At 55.2% G+C, this 27,597-nt stretch overlaps 3 protein-coding genes and 2 long non-coding RNA genes across 36 annotated transcripts in view; 2 read left to right on the top strand and 3 right to left on the bottom strand.

Moving 5' to 3' along the window:
- Window positions 1–3,756: 3,756 nt before the first annotated feature.
- LOC138847715 (uncharacterized) lies at window positions 3,757–4,872 on the bottom strand. The gene is made up of 2 exons (XR_011385657.2): window positions 4,830–4,872; window positions 3,757–4,275 (listed from the first exon to the last, which is right to left on the bottom strand). It is a non-coding gene; the product is annotated as an uncharacterized LOC138847715 (long non-coding RNA).
- Window positions 4,873–5,319: 447 nt separating this feature from the next.
- Window positions 5,320–9,266, top strand: LOC138847711 (ras-related protein Rab-9A). Its single transcript, XM_070067252.2, has 3 exons — window positions 5,320–5,456; window positions 6,063–6,084; window positions 8,295–9,266. The coding sequence occupies exon 3, from the start codon at window positions 8,325–8,327 to the stop codon at window positions 8,964–8,966; it is 642 nt and encodes a 213-aa protein (XP_069923353.1). The 5' UTR covers window positions 5,320–5,456; window positions 6,063–6,084; window positions 8,295–8,324; the 3' UTR covers window positions 8,967–9,266.
- The window catches only part of LOC149119090 (uncharacterized), a 68,234-nt gene continuing 46,583 nt past the window's right edge, over window positions 5,947–27,597 (bottom strand). The window contains exon 2 of the long non-coding RNA XR_016228690.1: window positions 5,947–6,797. This is a non-coding gene — a long non-coding RNA (uncharacterized LOC149119090). The remainder of the gene's footprint in view (window positions 6,798–27,597) is intronic.
- Window positions 9,949–12,741, bottom strand: LOC138847713 (trafficking protein particle complex subunit 2). Its single transcript, XM_089325229.1, has 4 exons — window positions 12,504–12,741; window positions 11,725–11,868; window positions 10,561–10,647; window positions 9,949–10,414 (listed from the first exon to the last, which is right to left on the bottom strand). Exons 1-4 carry the CDS (start codon window positions 12,594–12,596, stop codon window positions 10,316–10,318), a joined length of 423 nt encoding a protein of 140 aa, XP_089181355.1. The 5' UTR covers window positions 12,597–12,741; the 3' UTR covers window positions 9,949–10,315.
- LOC138847710 (centriole and centriolar satellite protein OFD1) overlaps window positions 12,636–27,597 on the top strand; it is an 18,200-nt gene continuing 3,238 nt past the window's right edge. Inside the window, exons 1-18 of one of the 32 annotated variants that reach the window (XM_089325207.1) lie at window positions 12,636–12,770; window positions 14,322–14,425; window positions 14,920–15,114; window positions 18,845–18,913; window positions 18,996–19,026; window positions 19,243–19,350; window positions 19,579–19,715; window positions 19,931–20,104; window positions 20,312–20,418; window positions 20,905–20,985; window positions 21,173–21,237; window positions 21,793–21,884; window positions 22,213–22,888; window positions 23,312–23,442; window positions 23,522–23,633; window positions 24,852–25,307; window positions 26,074–26,194; window positions 26,790–26,872. In XM_089325207.1, the coding sequence (XP_089181333.1) occupies window positions 14,324–14,425; window positions 14,920–15,114; window positions 18,845–18,913; window positions 18,996–19,026; window positions 19,243–19,350; window positions 19,579–19,715; window positions 19,931–20,104; window positions 20,312–20,418; window positions 20,905–20,985; window positions 21,173–21,237; window positions 21,793–21,884; window positions 22,213–22,888; window positions 23,312–23,442; window positions 23,522–23,633; window positions 24,852–25,307; window positions 26,074–26,194; window positions 26,790–26,872 (2,740 nt within the window). In that variant the 5' untranslated portion in view covers window positions 12,636–12,770; window positions 14,322–14,323. The other 31 variants (XM_089325201.1, XM_089325195.1, XM_089325208.1 and 28 more) reach the window with 31 other exon arrangements.

Here is a 27,597-nt window from a genome sequence, read left to right as displayed (position 1 = left end):
TTTTTTTTTTTTTTTGAAAGAAAAGGAAGCTTTCTCAGCTCTTACATATAGAATTTCCGCCCCGAGCAGACGCCTCCGAAACAGGAAGCACACACCCACCCCGCGTCTGAGCGGTCCGGAGTCTGAGACCGGGGAAGCCATTGGGTCGGCTACCTGTCACTCAGGCCAGTACAGCCCACACGTAGAGCGACGCCGCCGCCGCTGAGGCTTCGGGGAGTTGTAGTCTCCCCGCCCCGATCTGTGCAAGCCGAGCGTGGCTGGACAATGTGAAACCAGGGAATATGGCCCACAGATGATAAAAGAAAAATGATCATTTAGGTCAGGAAAATTAGGCCTCAGAGCTTTTTCTAAAAGAAGAGAAAGAAGACAGCTGGGTTGAAACACGGTTCCTTTCCACACCATTTCCGCCCCGAGCAGACGCCTCCGAAACAGGAAGCACACACCCACCCCACGTCTGAGCGGTCCGGAGTCTGAGACCGGGGAAGCCATTGGGTCGGCTACCTGTCACTCAGGCCAGTACAGCCCACACGTAGAGCGTCGCCGCCGCCCTGGGGGTCCTAGATGTGGCCCTGGGGGACCCGGATGTGGCCCTGGAGAGCGGATGTGGCCCTGGGGGATCCGGATGTGGCCCTGGGGGACCCGGATGTGGCCCTGGGGGACCCGGGTGTGGCCCTGGGGGACCCGGATGTGGCCCTGGAGACCTGATGTGGCCCTGGGGGTCCTAGATGTGACCCTGGGGGACCCGGATTTAGGCCCTGGGGGACCCGGATGTGGCCCTGGGGGACCCGGGTGTGGCCCTGGGGGACCCGGATTTAGGCCCTGGGGGACCCGGATTTAGGCCCTGGGGGACCCGGATGTGACCCTGGAGGGACCCGGATGTGGCCCTGGAGACCCGGGTGTGGCCCTGGAGGGACCCGGATGTGGCCCTGGGGACCTGGATGTGGTCCTGGGGACCCGGATTTAGGCCCTGGGGGACCCGGATTTTGGCCCTGGGGGACCTAGATGTGGTCCTGGAGACCTGGATGTGGCCCTGGGGACCCGGATGTGACCCTGGAGACCCGGATGTGGCACTGGAGACCTGGATGTGGCCCTGGAGGTCCTAGATGTGGCCCTGGGGACCCGGATTTAGGCCCTGGGGGACCCGGATTTAGGCCCTGGGGACCCGGATTTAGGCCCTGGGGGACCCGGATGTGACCCTGGAGCCCTGGGGGACCCGGATGTGACCCTGGAGACCCGGATGTGGCCCTGGGGACCCGGATTTAGGGCCTGGGGGACCCGATGTGGCCCTGGTGAACCCGGATTTAGGCCCTGGGGGACCCTGATGTGACCCTGGAGGGACCCGGATGTGGCCCTGGGGGACCCGGGTGTGGCCCTGTGGGTCCTAGATGTGGCCCTGGGGGACCCGGATGTGGCCCTGGAGACCCGGATGTGGCCCTGGGGGTCCTAGATGTGGCCCTGGGGACCCTGATGTGGCCCTGGAGACCCGGATGTGGCCCTGGAGACCCGGATGTGGCCCTGGGGGTCCTAGATGTGGCCCTGGGGACCCGGATGTGGCCCTGGGGACCCGGATTTAGGCCCTGGGGGACCCGGATTTTGGCCCTGGGGGACCTAGATGTGGTACTGGGGGACCCGGATGTGGCCCTGGGGACCCGGATGTGACCCTGGAGACCCGGATTGTGGCACTGGAGACCTGGATGTGGCCCTGGGGGTCCTAGATGTGGCCCCGGGGGACACGGATTTAGGCCCTGGGGGACCCGGATGTGGCCCTGGAGACCCGGATTTAGGCCCTGGGGGACCCGGATTTAGGCCCTGGGGACCCGGATTTAGGCCCTGGGGGACCCGGATGTGACCCTGGAGCCCTGGGGGACCCGGATGTGACCCTGGAGACCCGGATGTGGCCCTGGGGTCCCGGATTTAGGGCCTGGGGAACCCGGATTTAGGCCCTGGGGAACCCGGATTTAGGCCCTGGGGGACCCGGATGTGGCCCTGGAGACCCGGATGTGGCCCTGGGAGACCCGGATGTGGCCCTGGGGGACCCGGATGTGGCCCTGGAGACCCGGATGTGGCCCTGGAGGGACCCGGATGTGGCCCTGGAGACCCGGCTGTGGCCCTGGGGGACCCGGCTATGGCCCTGGGGGTCCTAGATGTGGCCCTGGGGGAACCGGATGTGGCCCTGGGGGATCCGGATGCGGCCCTGGGGGATCTGGATGCGGCCCTGGAGACCCGGATGTGACCCTGGAGGGACCCAGATGCGGCCCTGGGGGACCCGGATTTAGGCCCCGGGGGACCCTGATGTGACCCTGGAGGGACCCGGATGTGGCCCTGGGGGACCCGGATGTGGCCCTGGAGGGACTCGGATGTGGCCCTGGGGGACCCGGATGTGGCCTGGGGGACCCGGATGTGGCCCTGGAGACCCGGATGTGGCCCTGGGGACCCGGATGTGGCCCGGGGGGTCCTAGATGTGGCCCTGGGGGACCCGGATGTGGCCCTGGGGGACCCGGGTGTGGCCCTGGGGGACCCGGTAGTGGCACTGGAGACCTGGATGTGGCCCTGGAGGTCCTAGATGTGGCCCTGGGGACCCGGATGTGACCCTGGAGACCCGGATGTGGCCCTGGGGTACCCGGATTTAGGCCCTGGGGGACCCGGATGTGGCCCTGGGGGACCCTGATGTGGCCCTGGAGGGACCCGGATGTGGCCCTGGGGGACCCGGATGTGGCCCTGGAGGGACCCGGATGTGGCCCTGGGGGACCCGGATTTAGGCCCTGGGGGACTCGGGTGTGGCCCTGGAGACCCGGATTTAGGCCCTGGGGACCCGGATGTGGTCCTGGACCCGGATTTAGGACCTCGGGGACCCGGATTGTGGCCCTGGGGGACCTAGATGTGGCCCTGGACCCCGGATGTGGCACTGCAGACCCGGATGTGGCCCTCAGACCGGATGTGGCCCTGGGGGACCCGGATGTGGCCCTGTGGGTCCTAGATGTGGCCCTGGAGACCCGGATGTGGCCCTGGGGGACCCGGATTTAGGCTCTGGGGGACCCTGATGTGACCCTGGAGGGACCCAGGTGTGGCCCTGGGGGACCCGGATGTGGCCCTGGAGACCCGGATGTGGCCCTGGGGGACCCGGGTGTGGCCCTGGAGACCCGGGTGTGACCCTGGAGACCGGATGTGACCCTGGAGACCGGATGTGACCCTGGAGGACCCGGATGTGACCCTGGAGGACCCGGATGTGGCCCTGGGGGACCCGGATGTGGCCCTGGAGACCGGATGTGGCCCTGGAGACCCGGATGTGGCCCTGGAGGGACCCGGATGTGGCCCTGGAGACCCGGGTGTGGCCCTGGAGAACCCGGATGTGACCCTGGGGGACCCGGATGGAGTTGACTCCGTGATCATATTTCTGTGACGCGTCTAAGCCGTCGTCTACCCTCACGAACCCAGAAACAACTTACGAGTTGACAGTGTCGGAGGGTCACATGACTAAGACCGAGCGTCTGGGAATAATAACTGATGGAATCGAAACGGAGCGAGAAGGATCCAACGCGGGACACACGCCGACTCAGAGTGACCAGCACCCTGACCTGCACTCTGGCCTCGGAATCAGCCCTTAAGCCATTCGGATCCGGCTGAAACGCCCATGAGGTCAGAGGTCAGGCTGACCCCTGTGACCCAGCTCAGTGTCCACGTCTGCGGAGGTCAGAGGTCAACGACGCCATCTGGGTCTCCCGTGTGACTGGCACGACCTCAAGTACTTCGGCCATCTTTTTTTTTTTAGGATTTGTTTTATTTATTTGAAAGAGTTACAGAGAGAAGTAGAGAGAGAGAGAGAGAGAAAGAGAGAGAGAGAGGAGAGAGAAAGAGAGGGGAGAGAGAGTCGATCAACAAACAGGAGAGTCGATCAACAGAGAGGAGAGAGAGAGAGAGAGACAGAGGAGAGAGAGAGGAGAGTCGATCAACAAACAGAGAGAGAGGAGAGAGTCGATCAACAAACAGGAGAGTCGATCAACAAACAGGAGAGTCGATCAACAAACAGAGAGCAGAGAGGGAGAGAGAGGGGTCTTCCGTCTGCTGGTTCTCTCCCCAGATGGCTACCACGGCCGGAGCTGTGCCGATCCGAAGCCGGGAGCCGGGAGCTCCATCCGGGTCTCCCACGCGGGTGCAGGCTCGAGGACGTGGGCGCCATCTTGTGCTGCTTTCCCAGGCACGTCAGCAGAGAGCGGACCGGAAGTGGAGGAGCCGGGACTCGAACCTGCGCCCCAGTATGAGCACTGCTTTAACCGTCTTGATCAGAAACAGTTCAAAAAAAAATTAATTAATTAATTAATTAATTAAAATAATAAATAAATAATTTAAAAATATAATAAATAAAATCTAAAAAAATAAAGTTAAAAAATAATGAATAAATAAAATTCTAAAAATAAATAAATAAATCTAAAAAATAAAGAAATAAAAAATTAAAATAAATAATTTTAAAAATTAAAAATTAATAAATAAAATTAAAAATAAATAAATAAAATTAAAAATAATAATAAATAAATAATAAGATAAATAATAAAATAAAATTAATTAATTAATTAAATGATAAATAAATAAAATCTAAAAATAAATAATTAAAAATAATAAATAAATAAAAATAAATTAAAATAAAAATTAAAATAAATAAATAAATATTTTAAAAATAAATAATTAAAAATAATAAATTTTAAAAATAATAAATGAATAAATAAATAAATAATTAAAAATAAATAAAATTTAAAAATAATAAATAAATAATTAAAAGATCAATAAATAAATAATTTAAAAAACTAAAAAGCAAACAGTTCGCGGCCGGACACCTGCAGCAGGATGACTCGCTTCAGGCGCGAGCGAGCGCAGCCCCCCCCCCAGATCCTTCTGCGCATGCGCCCGCGGCGTCCGGCGGAAGCTCCGGGTCCCCCGCGTACGTGCTCTGATGGGTGAGTTTGGATTGGCTGAGCTGTCCTCGCCGTCCCGCCCCTGAACCGGAAGTTCTCCCGGGCCGAGCGCGGCTCCGATTGGCCTGGCTCTCTGGCCCCGGGCCACTTCCGGTCCGGCTCGCCTCGCCTGGCCCCGCCCCGCCTCCCCGGCCCCGCCCACCTCCCCTGGCCCCGCCCCGCCGGCCCGGCTCGGCTGCGGCCGGCCGCCATGTTGTTCCCTGCGCTCCGCCGGCCCTGCCCCCGGCCCCGCCCACCTCCCCGGCCCCGCCCCTCCAGCCCGTCTGCGCTCCGGCCGGCCGCCATGTTGCTCCCTGCGCTCCGCCGGCCCCGCCCCGCCTCCGCCGGCCCCGCCCCGCCCCCGCCGGCCCCGCCCCTGTCCGCGCCCACATCCCCGGCCCCGCCCCCCTGCCCGTCTCCGCTCCGGCCGGCCGCCATGTTGCTCCCTGCGCTCGGGACGGCTCCGTCCGCTCCCGCCGCCCGCGTCCCCGCTCTGCGCGCTCACACGAGGTGACGGGTCGGGGCTCCGGCGGGGGCGCGCGGGGGGCGGGTCAGGGGCGCGCGCGCTGCCTGCTCGGGACTCGGGGGCGCGCGGGGCGGGGCGGGGCGCGGCGGGAGACGGGACGGCGGGCTTTTTTTTTTTTTTTTTCAAGGTCGCGCAGGTCACGGGGGGGGGGGCAGAGCGCGGAGTCAAAGCAGGTCACGTGGTCTGTTTTTTTTTTGAAAAAAACTGAGAGAAAGGTCACGTGGTTTTGGGGCGTGCCTTTGGCCTCCCACGCGCATGCGCAGGGCGTGTTGGCCGAGACCCGGAAGTAGTTTTGAGTTCACATAAAGTCCGCGCGTTCCTCGTGTTCCCAGTTTGCTGAGACGTTGTGTTTTGTCGACTGCGTTTCCCGGCGCCATTAGACGCGGTCGTTAAGGTTTTTGTTCTGCAGTTTGTGAACGTGTCACGTTGTTTTTTTTTTTTTTTTTGCACATTGAACCATCCCTGCCTGCCGGGGGTGAATCCTAACACCGGGCCTTGTTGTTGTTGTTGTTATTATTATTATTATTAGGTGCTAACTAGGTCGTCTGAATTGAATGTGATTTTCTTTTTTTAATTTTTTTTCTTTGCAGACCGTGATGCTGGACGATTAAGGTAAGATTCGCGATGTGCGTACGTGGTTTGTTGAGTGACTAAACGAACGTCGTTGTAGTCTGATAGTCAATCCACACTGCGGAGTGTGCGTCTTCAGAGACCATTTTTAGGTAGAATTTTGACAGTAACGCAGCAGGCTGTTTTTAGTCGTTTAACCAAAGACAGTTGAAAGGATTTTACGCCTTTTAGTGGAAAAAAAAAAGGGAAAAAAAGGGAATATGATATTGTATGAAAAATTGCGTTGCCCGTGTCCCTCGTGCAGACATGAAAGTCTGTCTGAATTCGCACCCGGATCAGCCAGCTTGTGTCTGGCGTCTGGAGAGAGAAAGAGAGAGAGAGAGAGAGAGAGAGAAGGGCTGGAGACTTCAACGTTCCTGGCATGAGGGCCGCCATCTTGGAACGCCGGCAGGAGGGCCGCCATCTTTGAATGCCGGCACCGTGCGTGGATTTCCCGCACGAGGGCCGCCATCTTGGAACGCCGGCGCCGTGCATGCATTCCTGGCGTGGGCGGGGCTGGCGGTGGCCCCCATGACGTCACGGTGTTGGCAGCAATGAGTGACACGGGGGCGGGGCCGGCGCAGCCCCGTCCCCTCCTCCGTGGGCGGCCATGGCGGTCCTCAGGGTTCTCCCAGCATGCCCCTGGGCGGGCCGGCGGCGGCTCCCAGCATCCTCTCGGGCCAGCGGAGGGTGAGGCGGAGCCGCGTGGGCAGGGCCTGCGGGGGGGGGCGGAGACAGAGACTGGGTCGGGCAGGGTTGCGGGGCATGATGGGAGCCTGGGTCAAGACCAGGGCATGATGGGAGCCTCCTGGAACATGGGTGTGCCCCAGGGCATGCTGGGAGCCCTGTCACCTGCTGGACTTGGGGTGGAGTCCTGGGGCCCCGGAGCATGCTGGGAGCCTCCTGGACCCTCGTCTCGCCCCAAGGCATGCTGGGAGCCTCCTGGACCCTAGACTCGCCCCAGGGCATGCTGGGAGTCCTCTGGTCTGCAGTGCCCCTGCCTGGCAGTGGAGCACGCTGGGAGCCCGGGATCCAGCCCAATGCACGCTGGGAGCCGCCACCCAACCCCGATGCATGCTGGGAGCCCCATCCCACCCTGATGCATTCTGGGAGCCTCTACCAAAACCGATGCATGCTGGGAGCCCAGTGCACCTGCCAGCACTAGGGCACGCCGGAAGCCACATGCATTCCTGGCGGGAGGGCCGCCATCTTGGAACGCAGGCATGAGGGCCGCCATCTTGGAACGCCAGCGCCGTGCATGCATTCCTGGCGTGGGCGGGGCTGGCGGTGGCCCCCATGATGTCACGGTGTTGGCAGCCGTGAGTGACACGGGGGCGGGGCCAGCCCCGCCCCGCCCCCTCCTCCGTGGGCGGCCATGACGGTCGTCAGGGTTCTCCCAGCATGCCCCTGGGCGGGCCGGCGGCGGCTCCCAGCATCCTCTCGGGCCAGCAGAGGGTGAGGTGGAGTCGCGTGGGCGGGGCCTGCGGGGGGGCGGAGACAGAGACTGGGTCGGGCGGGGTTGCGGGGCATGATGGGAGCCTGGGTCAAGCCCGGGGCATGATGGGAGCCTCCTGGAACAAATGTGAGCCCCAGGGCATGCTGGGAGCCCTGTCACCTGCTGGACTTGAGGTGGAGTCCTGGGGCCCCGGAGCATGCTGGGAGCCTCCCGGACTCTCGACACGCCCCAGGGCATGCTGGGAGCCTCCTGGACCCTTGACTCGCCCCAGGGCATGCTGGGAGCCTCCTGGACTCTTGACACGCCCCAGGGCATGCTGGGAGTCCTCTGGTCTGCAGTGCCCCTGCCTGGCAGTGGAGCATGCTGGGAGCCCGGGATCCAGCCCAATGCACGCTGGGAGCCGCCACCCAACCCCGATGCATGCTGGGAGCCCCATCCCACCCTGATGCATTCTGGGAGCCTCTACCAAACCGATGCATGCTGGGAGCCCAGTGCACCTGCCGGCTCTAGGGCCCGCTGGGAGCCGCATGCATTCTTGGCGGGAGGGCCGCCATCTTGGAATGCCGGCATGAGGGCCGCCATCTTGGAATGCCGGCACTGCGCGTGGATTTCCGGCATGGGGGCCGCCATCTTGGAACGCTGGCAGGAGGCTGCCATCTTGGAATGCTGGCGTGAGGGCCGCCATCTTGGAACGCTGGCAGGAGGCCGCCATCTTGGAACACCGGCCGTTGACGCCTCTCTCTCTCCCCCCCCGCAGGGTCCGAGCGTCCCGGAGGGCGGCGGCGACATGGCGGGCCGGCCGTCGCTGCTGAAGCTGGTGCTGGTGGGCGACGGCGGCGTCGGCAAGAGCTCGCTGCTGAACCGGTACGCGGCCGACCGCTTCGACGCGCGGCTGCCGCACACGGTGGGCGTCGAGTTCCTGGACAAGGACGTGGAGGTGGACGGCCGGCGCGTGACGCTGCAGCTGTGGGACACGGCGGGCCAGGAGCGCTTCCGCAGCCTGCGCGCGCCCTTCTACCGCGGCGCCGACGCCTGCCTGCTGGCCTTCGCGCTGGACGACGCCCGCAGCTTCCGCGGCCTGGCCGGCTGGCGCGCCGAGTTCCTGCGGTACGCGGGCGTGCGGCGGCCCGACGGCTTCCCCTTCGTGGTGCTGGGCAACAAGGCGGACGTGGCCGCGCGGCAGGTGGCGGCGGCCGAGGCCCGCGCCTGGTGCGCCCGGCACGGCGGCTGCGCCTACTTCGAGACGAGCGCCCGCGACGGCGCCAACGTGGCCGCCGCCTTCGAGGAGGCCGCCCGGCGCGTGCTGGCCGCCGAGGAGCGCGAGGCGGGGGAGGGGCCCGCGCTGCTGGCCGCCGCCGACACGGTGCGTCTCCATGACACGGTGCGTCTCCACCGCCGGGAGCCCGAGCCGCGCCCGTCCTGCTGCTGACGGACATGGCGGTCGTCGGATTTGAATACGTGACTTGGACGAGGTGACCCGGAAGTTAATGGACGAGGTGACCCGGATGTTAACGAATGCGTGATGAATGAGGTGACCCGGATGTTAATGAACGAGGTGACCCGGATGTTAATTATAATAAAAAAAACTTGACTGTTCTAGAACTTTTGTAACGGTCGTCTAATTTAAATATGCAACTTGGAGCTAACGAACGAGGTGACCCGGAAGTTAACAGACGAGGTGACCCGGATGTTAATTATAATAAAAAAAACTCGGCTGTTCTAGAACTTACACTCGGCTGTGTTGTGACCTTTTTTTTTTGTTCTTTTTTAAACATGACGTCACCAGGCCGCCCGGCTGGCGCGGGGGTGGAGCTGGTAAAGCCGCCCTCTCTCTCTCCCTCTCTTTCTCTCTCTCTCTCTTTCAAGTACATAAATGAATCCTTTAAACAAAATGAAAAAAAAAAAAATAAAGCCGGGTCAGCGGTCCATGTTTCGCTAGAATTGATGTTTACGTGGTATATGAAGGCACGTTGATCGACTGCTTGATGGACAGTGGGGGAGGAGCGATTTGTGTTAGTTTTTTTGAACAGGAATTAGTCACGTGATTCAAAATCAGCACAAGGAACGAATAAACGACCCTTGTCACTCCGCGCGTACCGGTGGAGGCGGCCATCTTGCCGGTTTCCCGTTCCCGTGTCCGCACACGGGAGCCTCCACACGCACACACATGCACACGCTGTCTGTGGGTCCAGATTTCCTGAGGAGGACGCCACACCGGATCGGAGCCCGTGTGGACGACCTGCAGGCGGGACTCGAACCCGCGCCCCTGCGGGATGTCACTTTGTGCGCCCTGGGAGGCGGCAGGCGATGGGGGGACCCCGCCCCTACGCCTGGCTGTTGCAGGCATTTGGGGAGAGACTCTGAGATCTCTTTCAAATAACATGTAAAATCTTTAAAAAACGGCCACCATCTTGGACAAACATCTTTATTTTAAAGAAATCAAATAAATAAAAACGGACGGTCACAGCTTTACACCAGGATGAGACTAAGCTCACTCAGAAGTGAATCCAAACACAATTCGAGGGCCGACAGCCAGCCCGGACTGTCTTAGTCGCTTTATATATAGTTTTTAAATACGACATAGAGTTACACTGATCACATTACACTAAGTATAAACGGAATAGAATCTACTATCACATTACACTAAGTATAAACGGAATAGAATACAATCTACTATATTTAAAGAGACTCAGACTGCGAGGAGGAGTTTTTTCGGGCCGTTTAATCGAGTTATTCGCAACGTCCACAAATATCACTTTAATCCGGAATTTTCCGGCTTCAGCTTAGAAGGTGCTTCTTGCCCAAAAACTGAACTTTCCTGTCGAAGGCGCTGGAGCGGACGGGGGAGTCGGGCTCGTAAAACGGGTTCATCGCGAACTGCGGGAGGAGGAGGAGGAGGAGGCGGCCGTGAGCGCGTCGCAGGGCCCGAGCGCGTCGTAAAGGTTTACACGGAAAACCGCCGGTTTGCGGCGGTCGGGACCGGCCGCGGTCGGTGTGGGGAGCCCCGAGCCCGCCGCACGCACCTTGATGTAGAGCTCGTAGACGTCCGAGAAGAAGTTCTTGATGCCGTCCTCGTGCCTGACGTCGTGCAGCATGACGAAGCGCATGTGTGCGCCCGTTAAGGGGAATCAGCTCGCAAACCGACAGACAAAGCGACCGACCCGCCGGCGCGGGAGACGCGGTTCTGTATTCGCGATTTAGTTTTGGGGTTTATCTCTTACCTGAACCATTGTTTCCTAGAATATTAGGAAAATAGTACAATGGTAATATCTTATAAATAAGTAAAATATTAAAGTAAATAAAATGTTAACATAAGTAATAAAATATTAAAATAAAATGAATAAAAACATTAATATAAATAATAAAACATTAAAATAAACAAGTAAAATATAGTAATAATTAAACAATAAATATTAAAATGAATAAAAATATTAACATAAGTAAAATACTAAAAAAGTAAAGTATATTATAAATAATAAATTAAAACAAAAAATATTAATATAAACAATAAAACATTAAAATAAAAAAGTATCAATATAAATAATAAAATATTAAGATAAATAAAATAAAAAACATTAATATTAAAATAAATAAAACAAGTAAAATATCAATATAAACAGATAATAAAATATTAAAATAAAATAACTAAAATAAAAAATAACAATTATTAAAAGAAATAAAAATATAATTATTAAAATAAAATGTTACTAAATAATAAAACATTAAAATAAAATATTAATATAAATACTAAAATATCAAAATAAACAAATAATAAAATATTGAAATAAACACATCAATATAAATAATGAAATATTAAACAAAATAAATAAAATATCAATATAAATGATAAAATATTGAATAAGAATATTAATACGAATAAATAATAAAATATTGAAATAAACACATTAACATAAATAATAAAACATTACAGTTAACAAATAAAAATATTAAAATATACTAACATAAATTAACATAAATAAACTAAATATGAATATGAATAAAATATTGAAATAAATATTCATATAAACGACTAAATATTAAATAAATAAAAATATTAATATAAGTAAATAAAATATTAAAATAAACTAATTAAATAAAAACATTAAAATGAACACATTAACATAAATTAACATAAATAAACATAAACATGAATGGACAGGGGGACGCCGGGAGCGGGCGAGGATATGGCCGGCGGTGACGAAGGCCGACACGAACCACTCGTTGAACTTGTCCACCGTCTTGAGGTACATGCTGTTGGACAGCCACATGTTCTCGTCCACCAGGTCGAGCGCCGCGTGCGCGATGAACTGGCTCAGGTGCCGGTGGTCGTCCTGCGGACCCCACAGACGACACGTGCAAGATGGCGGACACTTCACCTTTCTGGAGGGTGGCCCGAGTGCTCGGGCCCTGCACCCTATGGGAGACCAGGAGAAGCACCTGGCCCCCGCCATCAGATTGGCACGGCCCCCGCCATCAGATTGGCACAGCCCCCGCCATTGGATTAGCAAAGCCCCCGCCATCGGATTGGCACGGCCCCCGCCATCGGATTGGCACGGCCCCCACCATCGGATTAGCAAAGCCCCCGCCATCGGATTGGCACAGCCCCCGCCATCAGATTGGCACAGCCCCCGCCATCGGATTAGCAAAGCCCCCGCCATCGGATTGGCACGGCCCCCGCCATCGGATTGGCACGGCCCCCACCATCGGATTAGCAAAGCCCCCGCCATCGGATTGGCACAGCCCCCGCCATCGGATTGGCACAGCCCCCGCCATCGGATTAGCAAAGCCCCCGCCATCGGATTGGCACGGCCCCCGCCATCGGATTGGCACGGCCCCCGCCATCGGATTGGCACAGCCCCCGCCATCGGATTGGCACAGCCCCCGCCCTCGGATTGGCACGGCCCCCCAGACTCCCGTCGTCCCCACGGCGTCACCACTATTATGGGATGGATGGCTGCGCACGCACCTTGGCCTCGGCCTTCCCGGCCGGCAGGAACTCCATCTCGAAGACCGGGTTGTCGTGGTGGCCGACGATCACGAAGTAGAAGCTGCCGGCCATCGCGGCGCGAGAAGCGGGCGGAGGTCAAGGGTCAGCAGCCACGTCACGCGAGACCCCGCAGCGCGACGCAGACACGACGCGAACGGCCCGCCGCTTCCCGCTGCGAGACCCGCGCCCCGACGCCAACAGGGACGCGCGCAGTCTCGCGAGACTCCGAAGGGTCGCTCTCGCGAGGTCCGGGCGGGCGGGGCTTCCGGTGGGAGTTCTTAGCGGGCGCTTCCGGGCCTGAGCGGGCGGGACTTCCGGTTGGAGTTCTCAGCGGGCGCTTGCGCGGTACCGCCTCAGGGACGGGTGCTCTGCTCCGCGAGCTTCCGGGAGAAGCGGGCTGGCTCGTGGACTCGCGCAGTCCTCGCGAAACTCCGAAGGTTCGCTCTCGCCAGGCCTCGGCGGGACTTCCGGTTAGCGTTCTCAGCAGGAACTTGCGCGGTAGCGCCTCAGGGACGGGCACTCTGCTCCGCGAGCTTCCGGGTCTGGGCGGGCGGGACTTCCGGTTAGATTTCTTAGCCGGCGCTTCCGTGTCTGGGCGGGACTTCCGGTTGGCGTTCTTAGCGGGCGCTTGCGCGGTACCGCTTCAGGGAAGAACTTCCGGGAGAAGTGGGCTGGCTGGTGGACGCGCGCAGTGCTCGCGAGACTCCGTAGGTGCGCCCTCGCGAGGTCTGGGCGGGACTTCCGGTCGGAGTTCGTAGCGCGGTAGCGCCTCAGCGAACTTCCGGGAGAAGCGGGCTGGCTCGTGAGGAGGAACAACCCTCTCCCGGTACTTCCTGTCTGTGTTCCGGTTTCCGGTCTCGGCCTGTCGCTCGCCCTGGAGGGTCCCGCGCGGTGCGCGGTCGCAGTCGCGCGCTTTGGCCGGAGTCCGAGTTCGGAGCACCAGAACACGCTGTTCCGCTCCGGGCCGCTCCCAGCCCCGGGACACGGGCGGGGCTGCTTCCGGTCAGCGGAGCGGGGCTCCTTCCGGTCAGCGGGGCGGGGCTCCTTCCGGTCAGCGGGGCAGGGCTACTTCCGGTCAGCAGGCAGGGCTCTTTCCGGTGAGCGGGGCAGGGCTGCTTCCGGTCAGCGGGGCAGGGCTCCTTCCGGTCAGCGGGCAGGGCTGCTTCCGGTCAGCGGGCAGGGCTCCTTCCGGTCAGCGGGGCAGGGCTCCTTCCTGTCTGCGGGGCGGGTCTGCTTCCGGTCAGCGGGGCGGGTCTGCTTCCGGTCAGCGGGGCGGGGCCCCTTCCGGTCAGCGGGCAGGGCTCCTTCCGGTCAGCGGGGCGGGGCTCCTTCCGGTCAGCGGGGCGGGGCTGCTTCCGGTCAGCGGGGCGGGGCTGCTTCCGGTCAGCGGGGCGGGGCTCCTTCCGGTCAGCGGGGCGGGGCTTTTTCCGGTCAGCGGGGCGGGGCTGCTTCCGGTCAGCGGTGCGGGGCTCCGAGGTCAGCGGTCTCCCCTGGTCTTTGGGCCCGAAGCCCGAGCGGGGCCGCAGACTCGGACCTTGGCAGGGTGGGCGGAGCGGACACCTAAGATGGCGGAGGTGGCTGCTCCTGCGCCTCTACCTAAGATGGCGGACGTGGCTGCACTTGCCACTCTACCCAAGATGGCGGACGTAGCAGACACCTAAGATGGCGGACGTGGCGGCTCCCCCGGGGCGGGCGGGCGGGTGGGAATGAAGTCTCCAGTTGAGTCCGTTACAGCGAGCGCTTCTCTCTGCTGGGCGTTGGAGACTGACGTGGAGCCGCGTGTCTGTTCTCGGGCAGTCATGGCGTCCCGGCCCGCCACGTGTGACGCGCTGACTCGGGACGGTCTACGCAAGAGGCTGTACCGGACGTTCAAGGAGCGGGGCGTGCTGGACGCGCTCAAGGTACCGTGGGGGGGGTGCCCGGTGGTGGCGCCATATTGAATCCAGACAGGCAAAAAAAAAAAAAATTGATTGACTTATTGACCTGCGTGACCCCGTGGCGCCATATTGAATCCAGACAGGCAAAAAAAAAAAATTGATGATTGACTTATTGACCTGCGTGACCCCGTGGCACCATATTGAATCCAGACAGGCAAAAAAAAAAAATTGATTGACTTAGTGACCTGCGTGACCCCGTGGCGCCATATTGAATCCAGACAGGCAAAAAAAAAAAATTGATTGACTTAGTGACCTGCGTGACCCCGTGGCGCCATATTGAATCCAGACAGGCAAAAAAAAAAAATTGATTGACTTATTGACCTGCGTGACCCCGTGGCACCATATTGAATCCAGACAGGTAAAAAAAAAAAATTGACTTATTGACCTGCGTGAACCCCGTGACCTGCGTGACCCCGTGACCCCGTGACGTGATGTCCGGTCTGTCCCGCCCCGCGCAGACGCAGCTGAGGAACCTGCTGGTGCGCGAGCTGACGCGCCCCCTGCCGGGCGGAGGGCGGGCGCGCGCGGGCCCCGCGGAGGGCCGCCTGCTGCTGGACGCCGCCGACTCCCTCGTGGCCGGGCACCTGCGCCGCCGCGGCTGCGAGTACGCGCTGTCCGTCTTCCTGCCCGAGAGCGGCCTGGCCTCCGACAAGGTGAGCCTCAAAAATAGGTGAAACCGGCCGGAAAAGGTAAAACCTCCAAAAATAGGTAAAACCGGCCGGAAAAGGTAAAACCTTCAAAAATAGGTAAAACCTTCAAAAATAGGTGAAACCTTCAAAAATAGGTAAAACCTTCAAAAAAAGGTGAAACCGGCCGGAAAAGGTAAACCTCAAAAATAGGTGAAACCGGCCGGAAAAGGTAAACCTCAAAAATAGGTAAAACCTTCAAAAATAGGTAAAACCTGCCGGAAAAGGTAAAACCTCCAAAAAAAGGTAAAACCTTCAAAAATAGGTAAAACCCTCGTTCTCCCCGTTTCTGAGTGTTCTGTCCACAGACGCTGTTGCATCATGGGAAAATGTGTTCATAGTTACCAGAAGACACTGTGGCATCATGGGAAATCTGTTCACAGTTACCAGAAGACACTGTTGCATCATGGGAAAATGTGTTCACAGTTACCTGAAGACACTGTGGCATCATGGGAAAATGTGTCCACTGTTACCTGAGGAAGACACTGTTGCATCATGGGAAAATGTGTTCACAGTTACCAGAAGACACTGTTGCATCATGGGAAATCTGTGTTCACAGTTACCAGAAGACGCTGTTGCATCATGGGAAAACAGTTATCCAAAGAAGACACTGTTGCATCATGGGAAAATCTGTCCACAGTTACCAGAAGAAGACACTGTTGCATCATGGGAAAATGTGTTCACAGTTACCTGAAGACACTGTGGCATCATGGGAAAATGTGTCCACTGTTACCTGAGGAAGACACTGTTGCATCATGGGAAATCTGTTCACAGTTACCCGAAGACACTGTGGCATCATGGGAAAATCTGTTCATAGTTACCAGAAGAAGACACAGTGTTGCATCATGGGAAAATGTGTTCACAGTGATCTGAAGAAGACACTGTTGCATCATGGGAAATCTGTGTTCACAGTTACCAGAAGACGCTGTTGCATCATGGGAAAATCTGTTTATAGTTACCAGAAGAAGACAATGTTGCATCATGGGAAAATCTGTCCACAGTTACCAGAAGAAGACACTGTTGCATCATGGGAAAATGTGTTCACAGTTACCTGAAGACACTGTGGCATCATGGGAAAATGTGTCCACTGTTACCTGAGGAAGACACTGTTGCATCATGGGAAATCTGTTCACAGTTACCCGAAGACACTGTGGCATCATGGGAAAATCTGTTCATAGTTACCAGAAGAAGACACAGTGTTGCATCATGGGAAAATGTGTTCACAGTGATCTGAAGAAGACACTGTTGCATCATGGGAAATCTGTGTTCACAGTTACCAGAAGACGCTGTTGCATCATGGGAAAATCTGTTTATAGTTACCAGAAGAAGACAATGTTGCATCATGGGAAAATCTGTCCACAGTTACCAGAAGAAGACACTGTTGCATCATGGGAAAATGTGTTCACAGTTACCTGAAGACACTGTGGCATCATGGGAAAATGTGTCCACTGTTACCTGAAGAAGACACTGTTGCATCATGGGAAATCTGTTCACAGTTACCCGAAGACACTGTGGCATCATGGGAAAATCTGTTCATAGTTACCAGAAGAAGACACAGTGTTGCATCATGGGAAAATGTGTTCACAGTGATCTGAAGAAGACACTGTTGCATCATGGGAAATCTGTGTTCACAGTTACCAGAAGACGCTGTTGCATCATGGGAAAATCTGTTTATAGTTACCAGAAGAAGACAATGTTGCATCATGGGAAAATCTGTCCACAGTTACCAGAAGAAGACACTGTTGCATCATGGGAAAATGTGTTCACAGTTACCTGAAGACACTGTGGCATCATGGGAAAATGTGTCCACTGTTACCTGAGGAAGACACTGTTGCATCATGGGAAATCTGTTCACAGTTACCCGAAGACACTGTGGCATCATGGGAAAATCTGTTCATAGTTACCAGAAGAAGACACAGTGTTGCATCATGGGAAAATGTGTTCACAGTGATCTGAAGAAGACACTGTTGCATCATGGGAAATCTGTGTTCACAGTTACCAGAAGACGCTGTTGCATCATGGGAAAATCTGTTTATAGTTACCAGAAGAAGACAATGTTGCATCATGGGAAAATCTGTCCACAGTTACCAGAAGAAGACACTGTTGCATCATGGGAAAATGTGTTCACAGTTACCTGAAGACACTGTGGCATCATGGGAAAATGTGTCCACTGTTACCTGAAGAAGACAGTGTTGCATCATGGGAAATCTGTTCACAGTTACCCGAAGACACTGTGGCATCATGGGAAAATCTGTTCATAGTTACCAGAAGAAGACACAGTGTTGCATCATGGGAAAATGTGTTCACAGTGATCTGAAGAAGACACTGTTGCATCATGGGAAATCTGTGTTCACAGTTACCAGAAGACGCTGTTGCATCATGGGAAAATCTGTTTATAGTTACCAGAAGAAGACAATGTTGCATCATGGGAAAATCTGTCCACAGTTACCAGAAGAAGACACTGTTGCATCATGGGAAAATGTGTTCACAGTTACCTGAAGACACTGTGGCATCATGGGAAAATGTGTCCACTGTTACCTGAAGAAGACAGTGTTGCATCATGGGAAAATCTGTTCACAGTTACCAGAAGAAGACACTGTTGCATCATGGGAAAATGTGTCCACTGTTACCTGAAGAAGACAGTGTTGCATCATGGGAAAATCTGTTCACAGTGATCTGAAGAAGACAGTGTTGCATCATGGGAAAGTGTTTCTGGACTCACCAGGTTCACTTGTCGGCCATCTTGGAATGTGTGTGCACTGAGTAGGCCCCCTGCAGGTGTGACGTCACACTGAGTAGGTCCACACTGCAGCGTTCGCTGTTTCCTTTAGAACGAGCTGAGATTTGCTTTGTCAGCAGAATTACCTGAAGCGGGAGGCTCAGTGTCCCGCAAACGTCTTCATTCATCATTCAGCATGTGAAATGGCCGCCTCGTTCTTTTTTTATCATTTAACATGTAAAATGGCCGCCTCGTTCTTTTTCTTTATTATTTAACATGTAAAATGGCCGCCTCGTTCTTTTTTTTATCATGTAACATGTAAAATGTCCACCCCGTTCTTTTCTGTCATTCAACGTTTAAAATGTCCGCCTCGTTCTTTTTCTATCATTTAACATGCAAAATGTCCACCTCGTTCTTTTTCTATCATTCAACATGTAAAATGGCTGCCTCGTTCTTTTTCTTTATTATTCATCATGTAAAATGTCCACCTCGTTCTTTTTCTATCATTTAACATGTAAAATGGCTGCCTCGTTCTTTTCTATCATTTAACATGTAAAATGTCCGCCTCGTTCTTTTTTCTGTCATTCATCATGTAAAATGTCTGCCTCATTCTTTTTTCTATCATTCAACATGTAAAATGTTCACCTCGTTCTTTTCTGTCATTTAACATTTAAAACGTCCACCTCGTTCTTTTTCTTTATTATTTAACATGTAAAATGTCCGCCTCGTTCTTTTTCTTTATTCATCATGTAAAATGGCCGCCTCGTTCTTTTTCTTTATTCATCATGTAAAATGTCCACCTCGTTCTTTTTTCAATCATTCAACATGTAAAATGTCCGCCTCGTTCTTTTTTCTGTCATTCATGTAAAATGGCCGCCTCGTTCTTTTTTCTGTCATTCGTCATGTAAAATGGCCGCCTCATTCTTTTTCTCTGTCATTCATCATGTGAAACGCCCTCCTCGTTCTCGTCCCCGCCAGGTGCTGAGTGAGTGGGATGTGCTCCAGCTCGTCGGAATCCGCCCGCCGTCCGGCCTGCACGCGTCCCTGGTAGGCGTCCCGCCCGCGGCTGCTCCGGCCTGTTCGTTCCGGTCGTCAGCCGGAATCCGCACAAAACACTCTCTCCTTGCAGGTGTCTGCAGCCGACAGAGACGACGGAGCCGGTAGGCGTGTGCTGTCGCGTGAGATAGCGTGTTTATGCATGTGACGTGTGACGTGTCCCGTGTGAGTGTGAGGCCCCGCCCGGTGGGGAGACCGGAATGTACCAGAATCGAAACCGGAACGGGAGGAGGTTCCATATCGAGGGAAGGTTCTAGACTAGAACGGGGAGGTTCTAGAGCGGGAGGAGGTTCCGGAACGCGGCCTGCGGTGTCTTCCAGGCTTCCTCGTGCGGCTCCTGAGAGAACTGGCGGACCGTCATGAGGCCAAGCAGAGCCGCGACGCGGAGGCTCAGACGGACGCGGCGGCCCCCGGCAGCGACTCTCTCGGTAATGGCGGCTGCCCGTCTCCCCACTTTGGACGTCCACACGTCACTTCAACACCGGCCGTACCATCAGATAGTCGCTCAACACACTTCAGTTCCTTTTTCGTAACACGGCGAGGTGGACAACGTGGCGTGTGTGGCTCTCCGTCCGTTGACACGTCACGGTTGTGTGCGCCCGCCCGCGTCCGTGTGTCCCGATTCAACGTGCGGTTTTGTTTTTTTTTTTTAACAGCCGAAAAGCTCCGGCTCATCGACGACGCGTTCGCCGACGCGAAGTCCCGGCACCCGAAGACGGCGTCTCTGGACGCAAAGTTGAGCGACTACAAGAGGGACATGGAGGAGCAGCTGCGGGCGGAAATGCGCCAGAGGGTGAGCGTCGTCCCGGCGGTGTCGATCAACAACCGTTTCGTGTCTGTGTGTCGATCAACAACCGTTTTGTCGATCAACAACCGTTTCGTCTCTGTGTGTCGATCAACAACCGTTTTGTCGATCAACAACCGTTTCGTCTCTGTGTGTCGATCAACAACCGTTTTGTCGATCAACAACCGTTTTTCTAGCGACTGACGGAAGTCGGTGTTTTGCAGCTGGAGTATCTGAGAGAGACCGAGATCGCGAGAGTCAAGATGGAGGAGAGGCGGCGGCGCGAGGAGGCGCTGGCGGAGCTGCGGGGCGCGTGCGCGAGGGCCTGGCGGGCGAAGGCCGAGTCCCTGGCGGCCCGAGAGAAGGAGGCCGTCGAGAGAGTCAGGAGGCTCCAGGAGGTGGCGCTCGCGGGTGGCCCGAGCAGGGAGGCCCTTGTCCTGTTGGCGGCCATGTGGGGTGTAGACCGGACTGGATGTGGGGTGTAGACCGGACTGGGTTGTTGCAATGTGGGGTGTAGACCAGACTGGCTCATTCCGGCTCGTTCCGGCTGTGAGGGCGCGAGCGGGAGGCGGAGATCCTGATCCTGACGGGCGTCTCCACCGCAGATCGAGGCGCGAGACGTCTACACCGAGCGGCAGCGTCTGCTCAGGGACATGGACGCGCTGCGAGCGCGAGAGGCGGAGCTGACGCGGAGGGCCGACGCCTTCGAGCTGTGAGTGACGGGCGGACGCGGCCAGACGGTGACTCAGCACAAACCAGGTCAGACGGTGACTCAGCACAAACGTGGTCAGACGGTGACTCAGCACGAACCAGGTCAGACGGTGACTCAGCACGAACGCGGTCAGACGATGACTCAGCACGAACCAGGTCAGACAATGACTCAGCACGAACGCGGTCAGACGATGACTCAGCACGAACCAGGTCAGACGGTGACTCAGCACAAACGCGGTCAGACGATGACTCAGCACAAATGAGGTCAGAGACGATGACTCAGCACAAATGAGGTCAGACGATGACTCAGCACAAACCAGGTCAGACGATGACTCAGCACGGACGCGGTCAGAGACGATGAGTCTTCCTCCATGAATTCAAGATGGCCGCTGACCACGTGACCGTCCCAGGTTGGGGCGTCCATCAGCCACGTGACGCGTCTGCCTCAGTTTCTCAGTTCGGCCTGCGCGTGTCCTTGTGCTTTCAGGAGCCGGAAGCAGCACGAGGAGGAAACGAGGAGGATGACGGACGCGCTGAGGAGGCGGGAGCAGCAGCTGCAGGAGCGAGTGTGAGAGAGAGAGAGAGAGAGAGAGAGAGAGAGAGAGAGTCGGGCGTTTGTGGACTGACTTCACGAGCGTTTGTGGACTGACTTCACGAGCGTTTGTGGACTGACTTCACGAGTGTTGGGGACCGAGTGGAGGGTGCTGGGGACTGAGTTCCCAGCACCTTCCGCGCTGAGTCCTCCCCCGTCGCAGGCGCCAGCTTGAGCTGCAGGATGCGGGAGCCGACGACGAGCTGCAGCACGAGACGGAGAGTCAAGGTGGTTCTGAGTGCGAGTCTCTCCACTTCTCTCATCCGGGACACAGCAGGGAGCTCTTTCTCTCTCTCTTTCTCTCTCTTTCTCTCTCTCTCTCTCTTTCTGTCTCGCCCGCTGACCCTTGACCCCGCCCTGTCACGTGTGGGGTAGCGGTCAGCAGGCAGGACGTGCTGTCCGTGAGTCGGTCAACAAGCCTGACGTGCCGTCCGTGAGTCAGTCAGCAGGCGTGACGTGGCGTCCGTGAGTCAGTCAGCAGGCGTGACGTGCCGTCCGTGAGTCAGTCAGCAGGCCCGACGTGGCGTCCGTGAGTCGGTCAACAAGCCCGACGTGGCATCCGTGAGTCAGTCAGCAGGCGTGACGTGCCGTCCGTGAGTCAGTCAGCAGGCGTGACGTGGCGTCCGTGAGTCAGTCAGCAGGCGTGACGTGGCGTCCGTGAGTCGGTCAACAAGCCCGACGTGGCGTCCGTGAGTCGGTCAGCAGGCGTGACGTGGCGGCCGTGAGCCGTGGCGGCGCCTGTGCTCGCGGGGACGCGCCGTGTGACGTGCGGTTTCCTTCCAGGACGAGCCGTCCGTCTGCAGGAGGCGCTCGTGGCCGTCAGCGCGAGACAGACGGAGCTCGGCCCGCCCCCGCCCCGCGTGAGGGAGCGCGAGGTGATCGCGGCTTTTTATTGAAGTAGTCTGCAGTATGCAAATTTTGATTAAGGCTTTATTTAAGTAGTCTTTAATATGCAAATTTCGACTAATATGCAAATTTCTGATTAACATTTTATTTAAATAGTCTTGAATATGCAAGTTTCTGATTAACATTTTATTTAAATAGTCTGTAATATGCAAATTCCAATTTTACTCACATTTTTTTTTCTCCACATGACGTGTTCAGGCTGTTTGTCATGTGACTAAGAAGGTGCTGGGTCAGCTTAACTCAGTACTCAGTGTCACACGGGGGTGCTGGTCAGGTTAACTCAGTACTCAGTGTCAGTTGCAGGTCGAGTTGGAGTCTCTGAGGGCCCAGCTGCTGGCGGTGACGGAGCAGAACCGAGTGCTGAGCGAGAGGGTCAAGGACACGCGCGATGACTCAGCAAAAATCAAAGACACGACTGGTGACTCAGCAAAAATCAAAGACACGAGCGATGACTCAGCAAAAATCAAAGACACGAGCGATGACTCAGCAAAAATCAAAGACACGAGCGGTGACTCAGCAAGGATCAAGGACACGAGCGATGATTCAGCAAGGATCAAAGACACGAGTGATGACTCAGCAAAAATCAAAGACACGAGCGATGACTCAGCAAGGATGAAGGACACGAGTAATGACTCAGCAAAAATCAAAGACACGAGCGATGACTCAGCAAAAATCAAAGACACGAGCGATGACTCAGCAAAAATCAAAGACACGAGTGATGACTCAGCAAGGATCAAAGACACGAGCGATGACTCAGCAAAGATGAACGACACGAGTAATGACTCAGCAAGGATGAAGGACACGAGGGATGACTCAGCAAAAATCAAAGACACGAGCGGTGACTCAGCAAGGATCAAAGACACGAGCGATGAATCGGCACTGAAGGCGGAGCGGCTGGCGCTGCAGGCACAGAACGAGCTCCTGAGACGGCAGCTGGCGGACAGCCGGAGCGAGAACGTGCGTCTGCTGAGCCGTACGTCGCGTGCGGTGGGCGAGTGTTCACTGTCTTGAGTCAGGAAGGTTCTAGAACGTTCTGTACCCAGAATTCCTTCCTGCTGGTTCTGCACGATTCACTGTCAGAAGGAAGATTTGAGAGAGAGAGAGAGAGAGAGAGAGGGGAAGGGCTTCCTTTGCCGTTGGTTTACCTTCCAAGATGGCCGCCGTGGCGCCACAGCAGAGAGCTGGCCTGGAAGAGGGGCAACCGGGACAGAATCTGGCGCCCCGACCGGGACTAGAACCCGGTGTGCCGGCGCCGCAAGGCGGAGGATTAGCCTAGTGAGCCGCGGCGGCGCCGGCCTGTTGGCGGCTTTTAAATGGACGAAGCAAACTCAAGTGTGACAGTGACCAGGCTTGTCTTTTTTTTTCCGTTTCTGTGTTTTTTGACCCCGAATCTCAGGCTTGGCGCAGCCGGCTGCTGAGCTCGCGGTTCTCCAGGACGAGCTGAGGGAGGCGGGACGCGCCGTCGCGGCGGAGCACGAGCGGTTTGAGGCGCACAAACAGGCTCTCCGGAAACAGCTGCAGGACGAGGCCAGTACCCGTGACCCCTGACCCCGACCCTGACCCCTGACCCCGGGTCTGAGCCCGCCGCCCACGTCGGGTCTTGCAGGTGGCGCGTTCGGCGCGGCTGGAGGCCCAGATGCTGGACCGCGACGTTGCCGTGAGGAGGCTGACGGTTCAGGTCGCCGAGCTGGAGTCAGAGCTGAAGGGGACACAGACAGGTCGGGGAGGCCGCCGGCCCGGGCACCGCGTGCGCGTGTGTGTGTGTGTGGCATGTGGCGTGTGGCGTGTCTTGGAAGCGGCAGGTCATTGGGTTTTGTTTTCCGTCCATTCAGACGGTCTGTCCTTTAGCCCGAGAGTCGAGGCCGTTTTCGGTCAGCGTGACTGTCGGCACGTAGTGACGTTGCCCTGCCGTGTCCCCGGCGTGTCCAGTTCATACTGTGAACTTCCCGCGATCTCATTGCTGGTTTCCCTGCTTTGCCTTCTTTCGTGTTGACGGCCGCGTCTCCGAGTCTCCGTGTCTCCGTGTCTCCGTGTCTCCGTGTTTCTGTGTGTGACGCACCCTTAAGTATGTTTTGCAGGACAGGACGGGTGGTCACAAAGTCAATGATTGCTGTGAGAAGTCTGTATTTCCCCTTCCTTCACACGTGACAGCTTAGCAGGGTATAAAATTCCGGGATGACAGTGTCTCTGTGACGCACCCTTAAGTATCTTTTGCAGGACAGGACGGGTGGTCAGAACGTCGTTCAGTTTTTGCTATGAAAAGTCTTTGTTTCCGCTTCATTCAGACATGACAGCTTAGCAGGGTATAATATTCCGGGATGACAGTGTCTCTGTGACGCACCCTTAAGTATCTTTCGCAGGACAGGACGGCTGGTGACAACGTCTTTCAGTGTTCGCTATGAAAAGTCTTGATTTCCCCTTCATTCAGACGTGACAGCTTAGCAGGGTATAATAATCCGGGATGACGGTGTCTCTGTGACGCACCCTTAAGTATGTTTTGCAGGACAGGACGGCTGGTGAGAACGTCTTTCAATGTCTGTTTGTTACAAAAGATCTTGATTTCCCCTTCATTCAGACGTGACAGCTTAGCAGGGTATAAAATCCGGGATGACAGTGTCTCTGTGTGTGACGCACCCTTAAGTATCTTTCGCAGGACAGGACGGCTGGTCAGAAAGTCTCTCAACGTGCGCTATGAAAAGTCTGTATTTCCGCTTCCTTCCCACGTGACAGCTTAGCAGGGTATAAAATCCGGGGTGACGGTTTCCTCTTCGCGCCTGGGCCGAGCCTCGCGGTTCCCTGCTGGCCTGTGGGGTGTCTGACGGGTCACCGTGGAGCGTTTGGTCACCGCGTGCCGTGGGGGGGGGGGTCTCCTCTGGTCACGTGACCTTCCTGGACTTGGTTCTCACGCGTCTCCGCTTCCCTCGTGCCGCCCGCAGCCCCGGGTCGCCCGGTCGGCGCGTCCCCGCTCGGCGCCATCGCCGGAGGCTTCCCGGATGACGCGGCCGTCGCTCTGGCCGTCTCGCGGTGTCACGCGGCGTCGCCGGGCGGCTCCCCCGAGTCGGACCTGGAGTTCGTGGCCGACACCAAAGCGAGGCTGCAGGCGCTGGAGCGGGAGGCCGAGCGCCTGCACGCGGCCTTCAGGACGCACCACGCGAGGGCGCGCGGGAGCCGCCACCGCAGCCCGCCCGGCCCGCCCGCCGGAGGAGCCGCCGCCCGCCGGGGGACACGCGCGCGCGCCCAGGACGAGCCCGACGGGCACCAGAGCGACGCCGCGGGGACGGCGGCGGGCGGCGCGGATTCGCGGCCACGCGGGGGCGCCTCCTCCCGGCCGCTTCCCTGCTCGCCGCCGCCTGCCGCGGAGACCAGCCTGGACAGGGACGCGGACCGCGAGGGTGAGCGCGTGCCAGTGCGGTGACGGAACCCTCGGTTTTGGATTAATCAATAACTCAATTAATTAATCAAAAATCAATATTAATGATTTGGATTGATTTTATGTTAATATTAATTAATTTGGATTGATTTTTATACTAATAATTTAATTAATATTGATTGATCAATAATTTGGACTAATTTTTGGATTAATTAATAGTTTAATTAATGATCAACATTAATTAATAATTTAATTAGTTATAATTAATAATTTGGACTAAGTTTTTGGATTAATTTATAATTTGATTAGTAATTAAATTAATAGTTGATAGTTTGGATTAATTAATAGTTGATCTTAATAATTTTATTGATTGATAATTGATTAATTTGGATTAATTTTTTGGATTAATTAGTGATTTTCTGGATTAATCAGTAAATAATTAATTAGTATTGATAATTTAATTAGTAACTGATTAATAATTTGGATTTATTTTTGATTAATTAATAATTTACTTAATTAGTTAATAGTTAATATTAATTAATAATTTAATAGATAAATTAATTGATAATTTGGACTAATTTTTGGATTAATAATTTAATAATTTAATTGATTAATAATAATTTGGATTGATTTTCTGGATTAATTAGTAATTTTATTGATTGATTAACGAATAATTAATTAATATTGATTAATTAATGATTGATTAGTAATTTGGATTGATTTTTTTTGGACTAAGAGCTCTTTAGCACACGCGGTCTGTGACTCTCGTGGGCTCGTTGGTTCTCCAGGTCCGAGCCGACCGCACGCGGCCCCCCCCAGCCCCCGCCCGCAGGGAACGCGCCAGCCGTCACCCGCCGCGTCCAGCCTCTCCGTCCGCGCGTGTGCCGGCCCCGCAGAGGAGGACATCAGGCAAGTACCGGTTCCGACCAGCTCCAGCGGAGTCATGTGACCTGCGGTCTGAGCTGTGCTTGCGTGGACTTTTCGGGCTGGTTTCTAGGTGGTGTGAGAGGTCACGTGACCAGGCAGAATCCGCATTCAGACTGTAGAATGACGTGCAGTCTGAGTCATGTGACTTCTCTGGGGGAACACGTGACTTTCTCTCTGTCTCTCTCTCTCACTGTCCACTCTGCCTGTCAAAAAAATAAAAATAAAAAAATAAGAAAATCAAAAATAAAAAAATAAAATAAAAATAATAAAATAAAATAAATCAAAAAAATAAAAAATTAAAAAATAAAAAATAAAATGAAAATAATAAAATAAATCAAAAAAATAAAAAATAAAAAATAAAAAATAAAATGAAAATAATAAAATAAATCAAAAAAATAAAAAATAAAAAAATAAAAGATAAAATAAAAATAATAAAATAAAATAAATCAAAAAAATAAAAAAATAAAAAATAAAAAAATAAAAAATAAAATAAAAATTAAAATAAATCAAAAAAATAAAAAATAAAATAAAAAAATAAAATAAATTAAAAAAAAAAATTTATTCTCCTGGTCTGCAGCGTCGATCACAGACAAACGGGGTTTCCGAATGCGGACGAGAGCGTCTCTAGGAATCGCGGGGAGTCGGAGTCGTCCGCTGCCTGTGAGTTCCGCTGTTTCCAGTGTCCCCGCTTTTTTTTTTGTTGCATTCGTTCATTTTCGTCTACTTGAAAGAGCGACGGAGGGAGGGAGGGAGGGAGGGAGGGAGGGGCCCCATCCCCACCCCCACCTCCACCCTTTTTTTTTTGACGGAGAGGAAGGTCTTCCTTTTTGCCGTTGGTTTGCCTTCCAAGATGGCCGCCGCGGCGGGAACTGTGCCAATCCGATGGCGGGGGCCAGGTGCTTCTCCCGGTCCCCCATGGGGTGCAGGGTCCATCCTCCACTGCCCTCCCGGGCCACAGCAGAGAGCCGGCCTGGAAGAGGGGCCGCCGGGACTAGAACCGGGCGTGCCGGCGCCGCGGGTGGAGGATTAGCCAGGGCAGCCGGCGCCGGCCGTGGGACACGGAGACCATCTCTAAGCACCTTCAGTGCTTCACGGTCAGAAGACGACGTTGGGAGTTTGCCGGTCGGGGGGGCCCTCGTGCGGCCGACGGCTGCCCCGACCGCGGCCCCACCCCCACCCGCACGCCGTCCCGCTCCGGCCGCCGTCGGGGAGGGCTCGCGGGACCACCGTGTGCGCTTCCTGTCGGTGGGAGGGACTTCCTGGGAGTGATCATGGGAGGGACTTCCTGGGAGTGATTGTGGGAGGGACTTCCTGGAGTGATCATGGGAGGGACTTCCTGGAGTGATCGTGGGAGGGACTTCCTGGAGTGATCATGGGAGGTCTCA

The sequence above is a fragment of the Oryctolagus cuniculus genome, chromosome Y, assembly GCF_051225735.1.
Source record: "Oryctolagus cuniculus isolate XC-2025 breed Fujian yellow rabbit chromosome Y, ASM5122573v1, whole genome shotgun sequence".
Taxonomy (NCBI): domain Eukaryota; kingdom Metazoa; phylum Chordata; class Mammalia; order Lagomorpha; family Leporidae; genus Oryctolagus; species Oryctolagus cuniculus.
This window is presented reverse-complemented; position numbering and strand designations above follow the sequence as displayed.

Coding starts and splice junctions, on each gene's coding strand:
- LOC138847711 (XM_070067252.2), top strand. CDS start 8,325: ATGGCGGGCCGGCCGTCGCTGCTGAAGCTGGTGCTGGTGGGCGACGGC.
- LOC138847713 (XM_089325229.1), bottom strand. CDS start 12,596: ATGGCCGGCAGCTTCTACTTCGTGATCGTCGGCCACCACGACAACCCG. Junction 11,869..12,503: donor CCGGGAAGGCCGAGGCCAAG/GTGCGTGCGCAG, acceptor TGGGGTCCGCAG/GACGACCACCGGCACCTGAG. Junction 10,415..10,560: donor TCTACGAGCTCTACATCAAG/GTGCGTGCGGCG, acceptor CTCCTCCCGCAG/TTCGCGATGAACCCGTTTTA.